General features: G+C 49.2%; 1 protein-coding gene across 1 annotated transcript in view; it reads left to right on the top strand.

The window, feature by feature from the left end:
* The first annotated feature begins 3,064 nt into the window (after positions 1-3,064).
* Positions 3,065-19,491, top strand: part of Xylt1 (xylosyltransferase 1) — a 296,973-nt gene continuing 280,546 nt past the window's right edge. Inside the window, exon 1 of the mRNA XM_041666339.1 lies at positions 3,065-3,565. Coding sequence (XP_041522273.1) covers positions 3,221-3,565 — 345 coding nt within the window. The 5' untranslated portion in view covers positions 3,065-3,220. The remainder of the gene's footprint in view (positions 3,566-19,491) is intronic.

Here is a 19,491-nt window from a genome sequence, read left to right as displayed (position 1 = left end):
AAACGGAGATTGAAAACCCCAAGGACTCTGGATACAGTGGCTGGAGCCACTGCTGAGTCTCAAGCAGGACCCCGGCCTCTGCCCAATCAACCAGACCCACATTCCTCTTTATGAATAACTGGAAAATGGAAAGAATTCTCTCTCTCAGTGCAAAGAAGCTTCTTCTGTTTGGTGAGGTTCAGCGAACTTAGGGTAGCCACCTTCTGGATCTCCCAGCTGACTGTCTGCCATACTGTGATGGACATTTTAGGTACCCCAACTCACCCCAGCTCTCGGCTATTCGTCTTCTGTTCCATCTCTACCTCCTCATTTGCTCTAAAGTGTTTGAAGTGTTATCCTGGACCCAGATGCCACCTCAGGTAAATTTTCACCAGAAGCCCATCAAATCAGTTGTTTATGGCATCTCCAAACCTACTCACCCAGGGCGACTGAACCTCTTTCTTATGTGGCTTTTTATGAGTCAAGATAAACAACTGTGATTCTCCAGGGCTTTAGGCCCAGGATCTTTAACCTCAGTGCTGAAGCACTGGGGCCCTGAGGGAGTTGAGTCAGAGCCTGGGCCCTGGAGGACTCCAGTTAATTGTGTCACCTGGAGGAAGCCTAGGTCAATGCCGCTTTACAGGCAAATGCAGTAGAGATCTTGAAACAAAGGTGGGCGGAGGGCTGGAATACTCCACACCACCAGCCAGTGTAGGGTTTGGAAGCTGTGTTTACATCTCCTCCGTCCACTCACTCAGAATGAAGAAACCTGAAGTCCGGGGAGGGGAGATGACTGGACCAGGATGGGACAGGCTCCATGGAGAGTGCATGGAGCCAAGAGGGAAGCCACTCTTCCGCACCTACTTCACCCATCCACCCAGAGCTATGGAGCAGCTGAGTGGTTACAGAGATGCTAGCATGCACTACCTCAAGGCTAGAGGTGAATCACGGGACCCTGGTTATAGTCATCCCCATGGTCTGACTTCCTGGGCTCTGTGACTGGCTTAGGGGTAGCTTAGGACAGAGAGATGACTCCATGAGAAAAAAATAAAATCTCTCTGCATCTTTAGAGAGAATCCTGGTCTAGAAATGAACTAAAATTACAACTAGTCTCAGCCACAGAAGCCAGGCCTCTTGTGATGCTCCAGTGTGAACAGACCCGGTGTAAGATAGAGAGAGGAGGACGGGAAAGAAAATTCTGCAGGAGTAGTTTCTGGGTTGCTGGATCAAGCCAGGCCTGTAGTCAGTCCTCTGAAATATCTAGTTATATGATCCTGTAAGGTTTATTTTTAGATTGTTAAACCAGGTGTTTTATTTCATGGACTATAAATATTCCCAGCCGATAAGCAGATTAAGAGGAGGCTGGTGAGCTAGGGAGCTGCTCTCCTATACAGTGGGAATGCCTTTGTGCCCGGCTGCAGAGCTGGAAGGTGGACATGGACGGGACTTCAGGCCATCGGGGTAGCAGGTTGGCCAAGGACACACGCTATTCCAGAAGCGCTCTCATGAAGCCATGGCCCCTTTGCAAGTCTCGGTAGTGATGGTGACCATATTTCCTTTTGCGATTCCATGTCTACATCTGGCTCCTCTGGCCTTCAAACTTGCTGTAGGTAAGGGTTTTCCTCACTCACCTTGGAATCCTTGTAACTGACTCCACATCTGACACAGGTCAGTGCTCTGGTATATCGGTGCAGTGGACCGAAGAGTCCATATCCTGCCACTGTTAGCCTCATTCCCTGATAGACTCTGTACATATCCACTCTCTTCCCTATAAAAACCAGGATGCTGTTCAAAAAGGCAAGAGGCAAAAAGTCAAGAATTCACTGTAAATTCCCAAACTCAGCGACAGAGACATCAGTCCCCTCCTTGTGCAGACATTCAAAGTTGCTTGCTATGCATCAAAAGGAAAAGGTACTAAGACTGAATCAGAGAGGGCTGGGGGAAATTTGAGTTCAGAGAGAGCATTCCTTCCAAACTCTCATTGGTAGAGGAGAGAGCACAGGACAAGGTCAAGGGGTAGTCCTGGAGGTTCAAGGTCACCAACCTGAACTGGAGAAAAGTGCTTCTCCTTACATAGCAAGGCTGGACTCTCCCAGCTCTGAACTTAGTACACACAGAGAGTCAGACATCAGGACTGGCTGGATGGAAAGCAGGGCAAGAAGGGAGACTGTTGTTGGGCAGGCACTGTCAGCTTATGGCTAGGGAGGGCTGGGAAACTCCTTTAGCCACCAAAGCATCCACTTGCCAACTGGATTTGGTGGATGTTGGAGTGTGAGTCCTTGGGGACCGGAGAAGTGAGTCAGCGAGCCCTGCATCTTCGGTTGGCCCTGGAGTGGGGGGTGACTCAGAAGTCACAAAGCTTCTGCTGATTAACCTCAGAGAGTCATTGAGAAACTCCTCCCCATCGCTTCACTCCGTGATCCAGGAATCCCGGGCTGCAAGAGCCCGGACCTGTGACACTCCCACGTTTCCTTCCATCTCCACCTGCCAAGGTTTTCTCAGTGTAACCGAAGATCCCGGGACGGAAAACTTCGCGCCTCCTACAACTCTGCCTCTAGTTTTCTGCCACATGGAACACAGGGTCTCAGGACCCCTCCCTCTTTTTTCCTAATCTCCGCAAACCGAGCTGCCCCGTTGGCTCGTCTGTTTCCCACTCTCCCCGTCTCAATCCAAAGCACTGACCTTTTCGCACCCCCACCTTTTTCCCACGCCGTTTTGGGGGTGTCTGTCTGCTTCTCTCACTCCCGCCCCCTCCCTCACCTTCTCCTCCCCACGCTGCCCTCGGCTCCTCCTCCAGGCCCCGCCCTCTGCTCAAGGCCCGGGTCCCAGATGGCCCCTTCCCCAGGCCTGGTCACCCGAACGCCCGCCTCAGAAGCCTGGGGGTGAGGTGGGAACCCTTGCCGGAGAGAAGGAGAATCGCGCAGGGCTAGCTCCCTCCTCTCGTCGTGTCCCCGCGCGCGCGCGCCGCGCCCCCTCCGCGGCCTCCCCGCGCCCGCCTCCCGCCTTCCCCTCCTCCTGGTGACGTCCGGGTCCCTGCCCGTCTGAAAACTCCGCGCCGCGGCGGTGGAGGCGGCGGCGGCGGCAGAAGAGGAAAGGGAGGTGGAGGTGGTGGAGGAGAGGAGCAGGAGGAGGAGCAGCGGCGAGCCCGGGCGACGGCGGCGGGGCCCGAGCGCGGAGCCCCCGGGATAGAGCGCGCACCGGGGTGTCCCGGCACCCCGCTCGCCCCGGGCCGCCGCGGAAGATGGTGGCGGCGCCGTGCGCCCGGAGGCTGGCGCGGCGCTCGCACTCGGCGCTGCTGGCGGCGCTCATGGTGCTGCTGCTGCAGACGCTGGTGGTGTGGAATTTCAGCAGCCTGGACTCCGGAGCTGGCGAGCGGCGGCGCGCGGGGGCAGCGGCGGGAGCAGCCGAGCAACAGCAGCAGCCCGCGGCCCCTCGCCGGGAGCGCAGGGACCTTGCTGCCCATCCGCCCGCAGCCCGTGGAGGACCCGGAGGCCGAGCAGGCGGAGGAGGAGCACGGGGAGGCGGCCCCGGAGGAGCCCGCGCGCAGCAGCCTGGCAGCCACGGGGCACTGGCCGCCCGGGCGAGGGTAAGGTGCCCTTTCAGAAGGGGATCGGTAGCCGCGCGGACAGAGAGGGACAGATGGGAGACCTACCCACGCCTTCCACCAGTCCTTGCCACCCCAGTCCGGGTATCCGAGGGGACTCTGCGCCCTGGTTGCCCTGGTTGCCCTGGGCAGCTGCAGGGTCGTGCACTGAGCTGTGCTGCTCTGTGCGGAGTCTGAGGACCGCCCCCTTGGGGTCTGGAAAGTGAGCTCCAGGGTAGACGCGCTTTCAAGAGGGTCCTGTTCCCTGTCACTTTTGCTGGGTGCCCTACTTGCTCTCTAGGTGGGGGTGTTGAAGCCTCACTCCCACCCGAGTGCGTGCATCGGATCGTGACCGATCCTCAGCCGCTGCTCAGCGGTGGTTCTCCACGCAGCCTCTCTGGTCTGAACTGTTTGCCGTGGGCTGAGAAGGGACCTCCTGGAATGAGTGTCTCACTCAAGCCATGTCCCTGGTACCCAAATCAACGCTGGGTCACTCGTGGCTGATCTGACTTTGGGTCCTATTTTCCCTGGGTGTCTGCTGCTCCTGTCTCCACCTTCCTCAGTCCCTAACCTTGCCGTCACCTGCCCTCTCTGACTTCACCTCCTCCGGAATCCGCTGCTTAGGGCACTGCCCGTCAGTCCCAGCTAGTTGTCTCTGACTTGACATAGGTGGCTTCTCGCACTTACTGTCTTTTTGTCTGACTACACTATCACCACACCTCTGGGGGAGCTTGGATGTAGACAGTCAGGGCTCCGAAACTGTTGCCTACAGTTCTTCTAGGGCAACCTGGTTGTCTAGGTGGGGTGCCAGCTTGTCTTCCTCCGTTATTCCCAACTTTTTTGGGGGTATCTGTTTCACCTTTGTCTGAGCCAGGAGAGCAGGGGAACTGAGTCCCTAACTGTGGCAAGGGTCTCTGCTCTTCGTGGGAATGAAAGACTGTCTGAGAGCTGGCTCGATATGCCATGTGACTGACTGTCTGTCCATCATCCCAGTTCCCTGTAGAAAACTGCCTAGCATCTGAAGGGCAGTAGCCACCAGGGGAGTGTTTCTAGGATCTGTAGGAAGAGAACAGTCCTTGTTATTGCTTGTCACTCCAACACCTCTTTGAAGACCACCTTGACACTGTATGTCAGAAGTGCTTTCTTATGTGCTCAAGTTCTTTGGGGTTGTCTAGACCCTTATTGCCTGAGTGTAGCTCTTGTTGCCTGTGGGCTGGAGCAGTCTCAGGACTGGATCTGACCGCATTTGACTGCTGGGTAGCTGCCAGGGAGAAGTCTTGCCCTCACCTGTGGTGCAGAGCAGACTGAGGCTTGTGGGTGAGAACTGGAGCATTTTTAATGTCCCCAAGTCCTTCTTGTTTGGACCCAAGGGGACCCAGGCACTCGCTGTCTTTGAACTCCCAGAGTTGATCGTATGTTCTGGGGGAAACAATATTCCTTCTGGAATTAGAGACCTATTGGGAGGTGAGAGAGACTGTAAGCATGTACTGCTGGCCCAGTGTGGAAACAGACAGGCTCGGGAGGGGACCATGGGACTCACTGTGCCTTCTGCAAATGGGGTTCAGGAGGCACTTTCAGGGTACGCAGACCACCTGTTGAGATAAATGAGAAGGGAAGAAAAGAAGCCAGCTGACAATTTCTTCATAACTCCCTCATGTTCTGAAGCGATCCGCAACCCTCCATGTGTGTTCAGCTAGGCGTCTTATTCCCTTTTGTCCTAGCCCAGTCATATCAGGTCTGCAGTTGGCAAGGTGGGTGGCAGGGTGCCACTTCCCCTTTTAAGTGTGTTTTTGGATTCCCAGTCCTAGCAGCAGAGTTACTGGGCTTGTCCACAATTTTGCTTTCATCCGTAGGTTTGCAATATATCCTCCTGCCTGTGTCCTCCAGTGCCTCCATTTCTTTACCTCCCCACGTAGACATATATGCATTCTGTTCTTTTTTCTTTCACTTTTCCATTCCTGGTAGCTGTCAGCTTTCCAGTCCTGTTGCTGCTCCTGGACTTGAGTTTTCTGTCATATGTTTGCCCCTCTGCTCTCTTCCCCCTCTCTCACGTTCATTCCCAGGGGCTGCATTGTGCATAAGATGGCTAAAGCTTGGGGGTCTATACTCCTAAAGCTGTGCCCACCCCAACCCCTGCCCTTTTGTGGAGCTCAAGGAGACCAGAAGGGGGCAGGCTGTTCCCAAAGTCCACCAGAGCTGGAGCTTGGGATGCAGGCAGAGAGAACCACAGACTGCTAACAACTACCAAGGCCCCTTGCAACATGCTGTTCATTTCTGGACCCTGCCTGGGCTTTCTGCCTGCATGATGATGCAGAGGGATTCCAGAAGGGCATTCAGGAGTGAGACACACACTTGTGAACACGTATGTGTGCACAAGTCAGCAGGAACAGGAGCGCGCGTGCGCGCGCGCGCGCACACACACACACACACACACACACACGTGCTGTGATTTTTTTCCCAGATGGCTTCTGCAAATACCACAGAAGCATATGTTTGGACAGTGATGCTCATCTTTGTGTTCCACTTCCTGGCAGGCAGGGTAGGGTGGACAGTCATGGCCTGGGTGAGTGGGTGGGTGGGTGGCAAAGGGTGCCAAGTAGTTGTCATGGATAAAGTATTCCCTAACCAGTACCTGTCGGTTTCCCCTGGCTGCTTTTTCCTCTCCCCGCTTCTGAACTGTGAGTCTTTTCTGTTTAGAGCAGCGCTTTTGTACAAAGCTTGCGCCGATGGACACTGGGGACACTTAAGAAGGAAGGACGGAACACCCAGGTTTGTAGGCAGGCAGGATCAGAGTGTGTGTGCTCTCTGGTGAGGATGGTGGTGAGATGGGCATTCCTGCAAAGGTTTGCTGGCATCCCCTTCTCCACTCAGCCTCTCTGAACTCATACATTAGCTTGAAGCGGATTACAGCTGAGTTCTGTAGTAGGGAGTTTTCTGTGGATCTCAGTAAGACGTGGACTTTACTGTAGTCTCGGAATATAAAACAGAGAGCACTGAGCCGTGGATGAGGTAAAGTAGGAGGGATGAGGAGACTGTCAAAAACATCAGCCAGCAGAAGGTCTTGAATGGATTTGGGAGGAAATGAAAGCTGTGCCTGTGGATGTCACACCTTTATTGTTTTTCCCCTTGCCAGTCTCTGTAGTCCCAGCATTTATCCCTTGTGCCCTGAGATACACTGTTACTTACTAAGTTCCCTTTAAGAAATCTAGTATTGTATTATCCTTGCCTGCTACACACTTACAGGAAACAGGGTTTTTGTGCAGTCTGACCCCTTTGAAATGCGACTTTTCAGCAGGGATCTCTCATTCTTCACATCGCTCAAATAACCCCGGACTCTTTCGCACAGCAGCAGGGACTTTGGAAGAAGGTTCCAGTGGCGTTGGAGGCAAAGCTTTTTTTTCTGTCCAAATGTTTGCATGCGAGAGAACAAAACAAAGAGTGTCTGGTGGGTGACTTGCTTCCTCTTCACTTCCAGCTGAATGGTCTATTCTGAGCAAAGTATTTTCTGTATACTTTGTATACAGAAGTGTGTATCCTTGAACAATATATGCCTTTCTGCAGATATTGCCATCTGCTTAACCACACACTGAAAATATTAAATAAAATAGATAAATAAAAGCAGAAGTAGTTATATAATTTAATGATACTATAATAAATACAGGCTGTGTATTAATTATCTGAAGCATTTTGTATGAAGGAGTGTTTCAAATTTGGATTTTGAAAGATATTTTGAAATATTAGCATGTAAATAGCAACGTATGGTGAAGGTTGGGACCCAAAATTAAACACAAAAAAGTAAACAAAATTATTTTCATTTTCTCTCTTTTTCTTCTTTCTTTCTCCGCCTTTCCCCCACTCCTTCTTGTCTTGCTGTGTAGCCTAGGCTAGTGACAAAATCTTGACCCTTCTGAGATTATAGATATATGCAACCACGCATGGCTTGAACACTTCATTTGTATGCTATGTATGCTTATATCCATGGCTGAAAGGTAATTTTGCACATTATTTGTGCCTGTCTTTTAGCTGTGACCTGTCATGAATCAGGGTTAGAATTTTCCGCTCACAATGTCATGGCTGTGCGTGGGAAATTTGCGTTTCAGAGTTTTTAAGAGGTAGGATATTTCAGGCTGTGTATACATGTATGTAGTCACTCTCCTTCCATGCTTACACACTGCGAGCTTTCTCCCTGGTCTGTCAGTTCATTTTTTAAAAAAAAAAAAACCTTTAGAAGGTTGAGTGGTAACATGTTTGGTAATTTTCAAGTTGGAGACCAATTGAGGCTTAAAATTCACATTTTCTGGGGATTGTTTAAGTTTGATACATAGTCTTAATGGGAAAGAAATCTGGTAACTTTAGTTAGAGCAGAAAGTTGAAATCAGTGTGTGGGGTCGGTGTGTGTGATTTAGAGTTTGAAGTATCCTTAGGTCTACCTCTGTGGTATGACTCTACCTGTCTACTCTGAAGTTCCTACAGCGAGAGGATTGTAAATCTGTGTGCAGAGAATCCAAGATGCCCCACCAATACACCAGCTGTGCAGGGTGGGGGTCCACCAGCCATCAGATTGTCCTTTATAATCTCCCCCTTTTCCTTCCCTTCTCCCCATCTCTGTGTGACTGTGTATGTATATACATGTTCATTTATGCATTCATGTTCATGTGGGTGTATAGTCATGTGTATCTGGGTACAAGTGTATCTATGTGTGCTTGTGTGTAGAGGCCAAAGATCAATGTTGGGGAACCTCCATCATTACCAAGCTCAGTTTTTGAAACAAGGTCTCTCACTGAACTCGAAGCTCACTGATTCCACAAGGCTGGCTCACCAGTGGGCTCCAAGGATCTGTCTCTTACCACCTCCTCAGTGCTGGCATTATAGATGTGTTCCGCCATGCCTGGAACATGCGATAGGCCCCACACAAATGTAAGAGTCCACAGGACACCTTTTAATATACAGAAGGTCAGGACCCAGCTTTGTACTATCTTGCCTCCATGGTCTGGGCAGGTCTCTCTCAGCTTCTCTGTAACTTGGAGCCACCTCCGTGGGATGAAGAGAGAGAAAGGTCCTGACTCATGAGAACTGACTTGCTCTGGGCCCAGACTGACACTCTAGTGCCAGCTGGTCTCTCAGAAGGAAACCCAAGAGTGTGTGGAATAAGCATTTGCTTTTTCAAAGTTACTTAGTTTTCCCCACACAATGGAGCTGAGCAAAACTGCAGTAGAATGCCTCAGGGTCCCTTGGCGTGGGCCAGCCTTGGCACAGGATAGAATGAGGGAGAATGCCTCAGGGTCCCTTGGCGTGGGCCAGCCTTGGCACCGGATAGAATGAGGGAGAGAGGAGAGTAACATCTGTAGAGCACTGGCTGTATGCCAGACATTATCTTGGTGTTTTAGGCTTTTGCATCTATTAAATTTATTCCCACCAAATCCCCACCCAGTGTGTGTGTGTGTGTGTGTGTGTGTGTGTGTGTGTGTGCGCGCGTGCGTGCATGAATCTGTCTGACTGTATGCATGTATGTATGTCTCTATGTCTCTGCCTCTCTCTACAGCAGGCTATCCCTCCTTCTGCTAGCCATTCAACGTCTGCACCTCCACTCCAGGAAGCAAGGTGCCCTATGTTCTGTTGCTCATCTCATACAAAGTCGAAACTGGATGTGCTGGACTAGGAATTGTTGGCCCTAGGATTACTCGTTATAGTGCAGGCATGAAAAAGGGCTCTGCGGACAGCATCTCACTGTGCCACTGGGCACCCCTCCCTCCAGGCAGTTGTTACACAACTGTTGCTGTGCTCATGTAGATGAAGAAACTAGGAAGCGATCCCAGGCCGCCTTTTGCCTTGTGCCGCCCAGTTCTGAGCCCCTTGTCTGTGTAGCTTTACAAAACCCTCTCCTGCAGCCCTATTGACTTGCACGGTGGTAAGCGACGGGGCTGAGATTTGATCCCAGGCAGTCCACACTCTGAAAGGTCTACTCCACATTCTTTATGTCATCACCCGACCCGAGCACCCCAGAACTACTCCACTGATTCCAACAAGTTGCTTAAACCCAAGGCAAGGTTTTTTTTTTTTTTTTTTTTTTTTTTGTGTGTGTGTGTTTTAAACTTTAGCTTCATATATTGAAGGAGTCCAGTGGTACTTTTAAACACACACACATACGTTTTTATAATCAAATAAATGAGCAGCTATATTCTTTATACCATGTGGCACCTCTTGTTTGGGTGACAAGAACACTCAAAACTACCCCTATAACAACATTCTCAAGTTCAGTGAGATATGAAGTATGATACAATGGGAAGCACAGTCCTCCGAGGCCCATTTTGGGTACATAGACTTGTTCATCCTGGTCTCTGCTGTGCTGTACCCTTGGTTGTGCATTCTATTTGAAGACAAGGTTTTATAGATTCTGAAAGGAAGCGAGAAGTGTGACCTCTAGTGAAGCACAGAGGAGCTGACTATGACTTCTGAGTCTTGCCCGGGGAAGGGGTCCTAGATTCAGGAAAGGGGGACTAGGGTCAGGGAGGTGTTGTGTAAGGTTTCCAGGAAAGGATCCTCACGCTGTTCCTACCACACTATGCTCAGTTAAACCGCTCAGTGGTTATCTCTGGAGAAGGCCAGGACCTGGGCCATTGCATCAAAAGTTATCTCTGTGAACATGCAGTCCATGTGGGTACTTCCTCTTGCAACAGGCACTACTTGTTTGCCTGTGGAAACTTCCCAGGCTGTGCCCCTGTGAGCCCCGTAGCTAGCCCAGCCTTCTACCTTGGACCACAGAGTTATAAAAAGGTGGTAGGAGGTAGGTGGGTGTTACCATAGCCTGGCGGGGTGGGGGTGGAGGCAAGACTGCTAACAATCAGCCCCAGAATCAGAAGCCCATCCCTGACCAGGTGGAGAAAGCTGGGAACTCATTGCCAGTTAATTCTTTTGAGGATGTCTCCCCATCCACCCAGGCCTCTTGAAAGCAATGAAGTGGATTTGTTCCTGAGATCTGACTTGCCCCAATCAGGTGACCCTGGCTTATCTGAGCATCTAATCCAGGCTAATGAGTCAGGGGATGCTAATGAGGCAGTGTGCTTAGACCTATCTCTGTCTGCTTGCGGATCTTTCCTATGCTCCTGTGCTGTAAAGCCAAAGTTGATGTAACGGTTTCCTACCACAGATACGCTCACATGGCAGCTGTGATAATGGCGGAAGAGATAATGTTAATAATGAGGGTAACTTGTATTCTCGACTATTTATCTTGTACCAGACATTGTGGATTGGTTAGACAGTTCTACTCCCTAATCCTTTACACCAGCCTAAAAGCGAAGGCCAGTATCTCATCTCTGTTTTTACTGGTTAGAAATAATAAGTTTGTGCAATTAATTGGGCGAAAGTTAAATCTGTGAGGAGAGTCCAAACTAGGAGTTGAAGTGTGGTGACTACAAAACTGTGTCTGTGTCTCTGTCTGGCTCACTGTTGGTAAATCGCTTGTTTTTAGCCCTACTTTCCTGCCATTTATTCATGGATACTTACATACATCTACTCACCTATCCATTCGTGCATTCATCAACCCTTCACCAATCCATCGGATCATCCATGGGTTCATGAATGTATCAATGCATCCTTCCTTCCTTCCTTCCTTCCTTCCTTCTTTCCTTCCTTCCAACCACCTATACACCTACTCCTCTACTCATCCATCATCCATCCATTCATCCATCCACCCACCCATCCTTTCTTTCTTCCATCCATTCATCCACCCATCACTACAAACCCTCCTGGAGGATGAGTGTAGCAGGCAAGAGTTAGAGTCACAATCATAAGCAGCCTACTAGCAGAAAATTCTCTGCTAAACTTGGATGAGAGATGGCCTCTTACACACAAGAGAGAGGTATTCTCTGGAAAAAGGGAGTGGGAATTAGTGTCATCATGGGCCCCAGAAGCTTTGAGTCTTCTGCTATTTTAGAACCTCCTGATCTGATGGCTGATTTGTTCTACTCAAAAGGTCTGAGCTCCCCATATTGTGGCTGAAACTTTGAGCACACAGGTTAGTAATTGTGGCCAGTCAAATACAGCCTGAAAGGCAGACTCTGTGCTATTTATGATAGAGGCCAGGCTCTGACATTGTCTTTACGTATTTGGGGCTCAGTTTCCTTGTCTGAAACTCTGTGGCCTCGATACAACCTTATGGGCCTTGGTGATGAACGGTAACTCTGGCCCATCATCAATATCTGTGCACCATCCATCCATCCATCCATCCATCCATCCATCCATCCATTATCTACATAGGCATTCATCTACACACATGCTTGAATATGTGTATTTATTTTTCTGTCCATCTATTATCAGTTCATCTATACATACATGAATCATCCATCCATCTACCCATCTGTCTTTCCGTCCATCCATTCATGGGATTGCAAATCTTTGCCTATATAATAAGTACCATAAGTCTGTTTGGATTTTTGTAATTCTTTTAAAAGTTACAAGGGATAACAGTCTTGTGTCACCAAGATGGAAATGGTCATACCCTGAACCTCCCAATTCCTAGAGTCCTCTCTCAAGATCCTTTTAAAAAACTCTTTTACTGAGCAATTCCACTGGTCTTTTGAGTTTGCAACCTGTTTGCCAGACATGTGTGATCATCATGGACTGCTGAGGGCACCTACCTGTCAGTCGTCACCTCAACTGCTTTTGCTGACCCTTCGCGTGCTAGAGACAGTGGAGCCCCAGGGTATGTAAATTCTCTCAAACCCCAGACCGTTCAGAAGACAAACCTCACTGATGAAAATAGAATCCTGCGTTCTGCATTTTGGTGAGGTTTCCACTTTGTGAGCAGCAGGGTATCTAGAATTGTCTACCTTCACCCCCGTCTGTGCTCCGCATGTGCACACTGCAATGGTTGGTACTGGGAAGTGGAGAGTTCTTGAAGAAAAAGACAGGTGAACCTATAGAACATTCTGGATCCCCTTGGCTTGGGTCCCAACTCTATCAAAGATGTCTGACTTTCGCCTCTGTGAGTCCTTTTGGAGCTTCCTCTGATGATGCCTGTAAACTCAACTCTCTCCAGGGGCAGCAGAGATTAAACCTGATAAACGGAGAAGTAAGTGTTGTGTCACTCAGAAAGCCCCATAGAGATAGATGCTAGGGCCCCTGTCTCAGAGCAGGGGAGGGGGAGCTTTTCAATCCATACTCTTCCATGATGACTGATGGAGTTACTGAATGAATGCATGAATGAATGAAACTCACTAGAGGATCCATCTATTCCCAAGCCGTCCACATTGATTCCTTGTTTGAGGGCCTGCTGTGTGCCAGGCACTGTGTAAAATGCGGGAGGCTTAGCTGGGTCCCTGCTTTCTGCTGACTGTGGCTGGGACATAGGAGGATGCAGAGGCGGGATAATCATAATAAAATTTAAAGTATTGAAGAGTGAAGGCAGCCATCGATGTGTTGGGGAAAGTCAGATGCCCTGTCTGGAGGAGGGCTGAGCTTAGGGTGGAGCAGTTGCGTTCTGCTCTTTTTATTTTTGGTGTATATTTCGCTTACTTCTGGTTGAGGATATATTTTGGAAGGATGCTTTTTGCTAAAGGTGTTCCACACTGGCTGCAGGAATCCCAGATAATCCGCAGACACCGCTGTCAATTCACCAGTGATTTCAGGAGGGTTACCAGCTCTCACACAGACGTTCTGGGGGCTGGGAACATAGCTGAGTATGTGCAAGGCCCCAACTTCCTTACTAGTACACAAAAAAAGAAAGAAAAAACAAATAAAGCTATCATAAAGCTACAAAAGGCTGCAGCTATTTATGTCTGCATAGAAGTTTTACAATTCTTGATTTTATGTTCGCTTAACTGCTCTGTGGTCTCAATCTTTGTCTTTTCCTCTCCCTTTTTTTCCCTCTCTCTCTCCCCTTTTTCTATGTGTGGTTTGATAAATGGTCACTGATTGAGCACACCCAAGACACCCACACCCAGACCAAGAAACAGCACCTGTGTCATTGCTGGTGCACCCTCCCCTACTTCTTGGGGGGGCACATTTAAAAATGCTAATAGCTTTGTGTTTCTCTAAATGTCAGCCTCTTGTAGTTTCGCATGTGAGCCACATGGCAAGCAGGTAGGAAGAAGTGATTTACCAGACTATAAACATCATGGTGCCAACCCCAGTCCTAACTGGATTCCGACTGGGTTTGGAGAATGACTTTCGTAAATGTCCCATTAACCTGTTTGAAGATTGTTGGCTGTTCTGATGATCGCTATGCTGAGACTGTGGGGGTATCGCAGTCTTCAAAGTGTTTGCCACACAAGCACGAAGACCTAAATTTGATCCCCGGAGCCAACCTTAAAAACAAAACAAATAAACAAATACCAGGTGTGGTAGTGTGTGGTTGTAATCCCCATGCTGGGGAAGCAGAGACAGTTGAATCCCTGGGGTTTGCTGGCCAGGCAGCCTAATAGGTGAGCGCAGGTCAGTGAAACTGTTTCAAAAGTCATGGTGCCTTAAGAACAACACCTGAGGTTGTCCTCTTATGTGCATGTGCTCTTTGGAGTTGCACACACACACACACACACACACACACACTGCATATATGAACATACACACGCGCGCACACACACACACTGCATATATGAACATGCACACACATAAATTAATACATAGCTGTGTTGTTTTCTTCTGAAATCCAAGTGGAAAAGGTTTGAGGCAGACGCTGGGAGGAACTATACTCCGGACCTGTTGGAAGGGAGTGCCATAGGCTGTGTTGCTTCCGCATAGACTCCTGAGGAGGACTTCCAGGTGTGTCCTCTGTGACTTAGTTCCCAGCCCTTCTGGCGAGTCTTTGGGATTTGTGCCTTCTGTTGAGTTCGTGTACTCCAGTCCACTCTGCATTGAACACGAAATTAGCTGTGATGAACGGGTCTCCAGACAGACTGGTAAATAATGGCATTAACTTAACCCAGAACCAAGACTCTGCAGTTCAGAGCCGGGGTAACAGAACCACCACACAGATGTCAGCAGCAACTCCAAAGAGCGATGAAGACACCTAGTCTTCTCATGAAGAGGGAAGTGGGGAGTGAGGATAACCCAGCGCCCAGGGACGATGAGAGCATGTCATAGCGACTCAGCACTCAGCCACGCCGGCATTTATCAAATAAACCAAAGCTTTTGTAAGGGAGAGCTCTGTGTGCATTATTTAAGGATAGTATTAAAATCAGCTTAGATGGATCACGAAATATAGAGGTTGCTCATTACGTGCCCTTTCTTTGGGGATGTAGAAGCTACGGTTTCTATTTTTATCTTTACTGGTGAAGTGGGGTTTTACTGAGTAGAGGTGTAATAGGAAACCTTTTTTTTTTTAACCTTTGCCAGACTTTGAGCTGTTTTCTGTTTGTTTGTTTGTTTTTTATTTTCTCATGGGGGCCCAGGCTTTGCAGATGTTCGGTTTGAAATAAAGGCCTATTCACTGCCTCCCACTTGTGCTGTCTTTCATCTCTGGCTGGGAAGAGGCAGCTGGTGTCCCAGACAGAGAGCCCCTTTGGCTTGCAGGTGACTCCACTCCAGGTCAGATGGGAGCCACACCCTCTCTCCTGGCATCTCATGTCTTCTCATGAGGAAGGCAAGAAGAGGCTCTCTGAGGAGGGTGGAGACTGCTCAACAAAAGGGGTTCAGTGAACACAGAGCGGTTTGCAGGTGGGCCTGGCTTCTGTTACTACTAACTCTTCCCGGGTCAGAAAGCTGGTGACAGCTGGGGCTTTTGGAAGGTTCCTAACTGCCAGACAGCTGTAAGGAAGCCAGATCTTTACCGAGGGTGGGGGGCGGGGTGAGGAGGTGGGGGAATGGGAGGGGGTATGGAGGGGGTAGGGGGGTGATCAAGGGGAGATAATGTCCAAGCAAAAGTAGATACAGGAAAATAGTGGGGAATGCAGAAGCCGGAAGCAAACCTGGCTCTCTATGGGTGAGAGAAACACAGCACCCGCCTGGCTTCCTCTCCCATCTCTCCACCTTCCCCCTCATCCCAGTGGAGGAAGAAGGTCACTTTAAAACACTGACTTGGTAGCCCAAATTATTGATTTCAGACCCAAACCTATTCCTGAGTGCCTGCTGCTCTAGGTCTCTGGCCTTGGTTTCAGGAAAGGTGACAGGTTGAAGCAGGAAGGTGTGACTTTCCTTTCTGCAGGGACTTCCAAAAGGCCCTGAGGCCACCCTGCTAATCCTTCTCACTTGAAACCGCTGTTGGGGTTGGTGTGAGTCAACTTCCCTTTGCTGTGGTGAAAGGCTATGATTGACTCCCTGAAGGCTGGGGAGGTGGACTCCGGCTCCAAAGCTTTTGTCCCGGCTCTCAGCTGTGGCACTGAGTCTGTGATGAGGCAGGAAAGTTTGTGGTAAACAGGTGCCCCCCTCACCTCGCTGGTTGCCTAGCTTCCTTCAGTGAAGCCCTGCCTCCCACAGGCTCCATCCCCTCAGCCAAGCTAGTGTCTTGAGACCACACCTTCAGCGGATGGGCTTTCGTGGGCCATTTAACAGGATTTGCTTTAACTCTCAAAATAGCATGCTAACAATTGTGGTTATCTGTTAGATGTCAGTGTGTGCCATGCTAAACAGAATCTCAGGGATTATCACGTTCAGTCATTTACAACAGCCTTATCCAGTGGGTGCTGGGCCAGCTCCTGTTTTCTTTATTCCCTGATCTCTATTTCTTTCGAGAGACTGCGGCCTGCCACGAATGAAGTATTCCGCCACGCTACACGACAGTGGCACTGAAATTTTGACACAGGCAGCGTGACCTGGGAACCTGTATGTCAAAATTCCGGGTTCCATAGATAGGATGTGTGTGGGGCGGTGTGCACACGTGTTTGTGTTTGGGTGTGGGTGGAGGTCATAGGTCAGTCTTGGGTGTGTTCTGTCATTCATTCCTTGAACTAGGAGTTTTCGGGGGTGCAGTCATCTGGTTGTACCCTCTCCCCAGCACGGGGGTTACAGATGTACTCTGACACACGCAGGGTTTGTGTGCCATTGTCCTCATGCTTGCCCAGAAAACTGTAACCAGCATTCCTGGCAGACGATTTTAATGAAGCACTTTCTCTGAGACATTCTGCAAAACCCACTCTACCAGGAAGTTGGCCCCGTTTGCCCAGTTCGGGGATGGAACTCCTGAGACCCAGCACCGAGGTCAAGTCAGGATGCCAAACCAGAGTGTGACTTCTTGTTGCTGAAGGGAGCATTCAGACACATTCAGACCTGACAGTCGTCCGTGCTGAGAGGCCCAGACCCCCCCATCCTCACTGTGTTGGGCAGGGTGAGTGGCAGGCACCCTCCATCCACAGTGGGGAAGAGAAGTAACATCCACAGTGTAATATTTTGATAAGTTGCTGATTTGTATTAAAATAATAATTACAGCAATTATTACAGACTCGAATTTCAGAGAGACCCAGTTGCTTACAGAGAGAAAAATAGTGAACTACATATTCTCTGGGAATTGCATGGAAGCCAGGCTTGGCTCTATCCCTCCCAGAGTGTCCAGTGGAGATTTGGCTGCAGGTTGACCGCCACGTGTCTTGCCGGCTGATGTTGATGTGAGTGGGACGGATAGCAAAGGTGCCCTGTAGGAGACACTGGTGACCAAGTAGAATGCCATCCCAGGGAGGCTGAATTTGAATGGTGGTCCTGTCCTTCAGTCTGTCAGATGGGTGTCACTTTAGACACAAACACAATGCCAGCTGGAGGAAAAAATAATTGGAACCTGTCCTTTATTATTAAATAGTCCAAAAGACACTGGCATCTGCTCGTACCTGCTCACGGTGAAGGATTCCTAGCTGATTTAATTTGACTGTTGCCGATTGGATTATCAGCTACTTTGAGTGTGAAGATATATTCTAGTTCTAACTTTTATTTAGTTTCCTTTTCAGTGCTGGGCATGGAACCTGGGGCTACCTACGAGCTGCCTGCTTCCTGTTCATGGGCCTTGAGCTGGTCCCCAAGTTGGTGGCTGTTAGAAATGGTGCTGCTATGCGCATTCTTTAAAAAAGAAATTATTATATTAGAATTTATTCATTGTGTGTGTGTGTGTGTGAGAGAGAGAGAGACAAAGAGACAGAGACAGAGAGACAGAGACAGAGAGAGAATGCACAGAGTTCAGAAAAGAACTTGCCAAGAGTCAGTTGCCTCTTTCCACCATGTAGGTCCCCAGAATGGAACTCAGGTCTCAGGCATGGCGGTGTGCACCTTTATCTGCTGAGCCGACATGCCAGCTCTGCCCTGAGCATTCCTATATGTGTCTTTGGAGACTACACAACATTGATTAAATAAATATCCATGAGCAAAATTGATTTACTCACTGTTTTGCTTTGTTTTCTTTCTTTCTTTTTTTTTTTAATGTCTGATTTGGAGATGAGCTGCAGCTCCGATTTTCGCACCAAGGAGTGGAGGTCGGTGATAGGTTCTTAGGTTGAAACTCCAGGAAGCAGCTCACATCCACAATTAGTGTTGCAAAACAGGAATCCATACAGCAGAGATGTATGAGATGATTACTGTTCGGCTCCTTTTAGGATGTTGGGAGCACCCCTGACGTTAACTGCCACCATTTCCTTTCTTATGCTGAGGTCATATGGTCCAGAAAGCCGTTATCTTTACTCAGCAAAACAGGCCTGGCAGAATCAGGCCTTTCCCCCCATCCCCATCAGTTTATGCTTTGATTGATTTCTATTTATCCCTAGCTGTTCTGGTACCCTTGCTAGGAAGCAGATGCGCGCAGCCTCCGCCATAAGATCTCTAGCCTGCAGTGACACGTGTCATTTTACATTGAAACATTGTGCTGGAGTTGTCCCTTTGGGGACTGCGTATGCCGTGGGCCGCAGGACACTAGAGCGCTGGCCTCCATCTAAGGCCCTGGCATCCTGTGCAGTGTCAGCATTGTTTAGCCGCTTAGGATCTTCCTTGCTTTCTGAGCTCCGGTCACTTTCCATTTCCTGTCCCACTTCTGCAGTCACAGCTGCTGACAGGGTTGGGACAAGGATTCCCTTCCATCCATCGTCTTTCAGGTTTGCTTGGCGCTGGCTACACACAATGACTTCATATTCTTTCTGGGGCTTGTTAAAGAGGCCTGTCAGCTTTGTCTGCAGCCAGCTCTCGGCACCAGAGTAACATCCTGGCTGGTTAAGAAGCCTGGCCCCAGGTCCTGCTGCTTGCAGTGAGCAGGCTTCACCTGTGTCACGAGAGGATAGGCTTGCGGATGTTCTTGTTAGTTTTGAGGGGGGTGAATTATGGATTTTTGTGCTGGAAGCAGACATGAAATCCCATTTCGGCCACAATCTGTTACATCGGACTTAGTCTTGGGCAGTTTCGGTTGTAGTTTTTTATTTGGGGTTAAGACCCTGGAATGTGGAATCCTAGACATGAAATACTTAGCCTTTCAGTTTGGGTTTCTTTGCTCCCCGACCCCAGTTTCATGGTTTGTTTACTACATCTTAGAACCATAGTATTTATTAGAACTCTTTATGAAGGTGTGTGTGTGTGTGTGTGTGTGTGAGAGAGAGAGAGAGAGAGAGAGAGAGAGAGAGAGAGAGAGATCAGAGGAGGGAGGGAGCACCGTGGTACACGTGTGGAGATCAGATGACAACTTGCAAGAGTTCTAACTTGGGTTCTGGGAATTGAGCCAGGGTTACTAGCCTTGGTGGCAAGTGCCTTTACTTGCTGGGCCATCTCGTTGGCCCTGTAACCTCTTCTTTATCATTTATCTGCTGTGATATCTCGACAGCCCCATCTTTTCTATCAAGACTACTTTCTAAGATGAACGTGGTAAGTGCACGCTTGTAATGCTAACACTTAAGTGGTGGAGGAAGGAAAATAAAGAGTTCAAGGCCAACCTCTGCTACGTCTGGAATTTGAAGCTAACATGCGCGGATTATGTAAGACTGTCTCTAAAAACAAAAACAAAATAAAAGAGACCACTCTCTAGATGTTTTGAGGTG

Source organism: Microtus oregoni, unplaced genomic scaffold (assembly GCF_018167655.1).
Source record: "Microtus oregoni isolate MIOR12 unplaced genomic scaffold, Mior012 000016F_ref0000370, whole genome shotgun sequence".
NCBI lineage: Eukaryota > Metazoa > Chordata > Mammalia > Rodentia > Cricetidae > Microtus > Microtus oregoni.
This window is presented reverse-complemented; position numbering and strand designations above follow the sequence as displayed.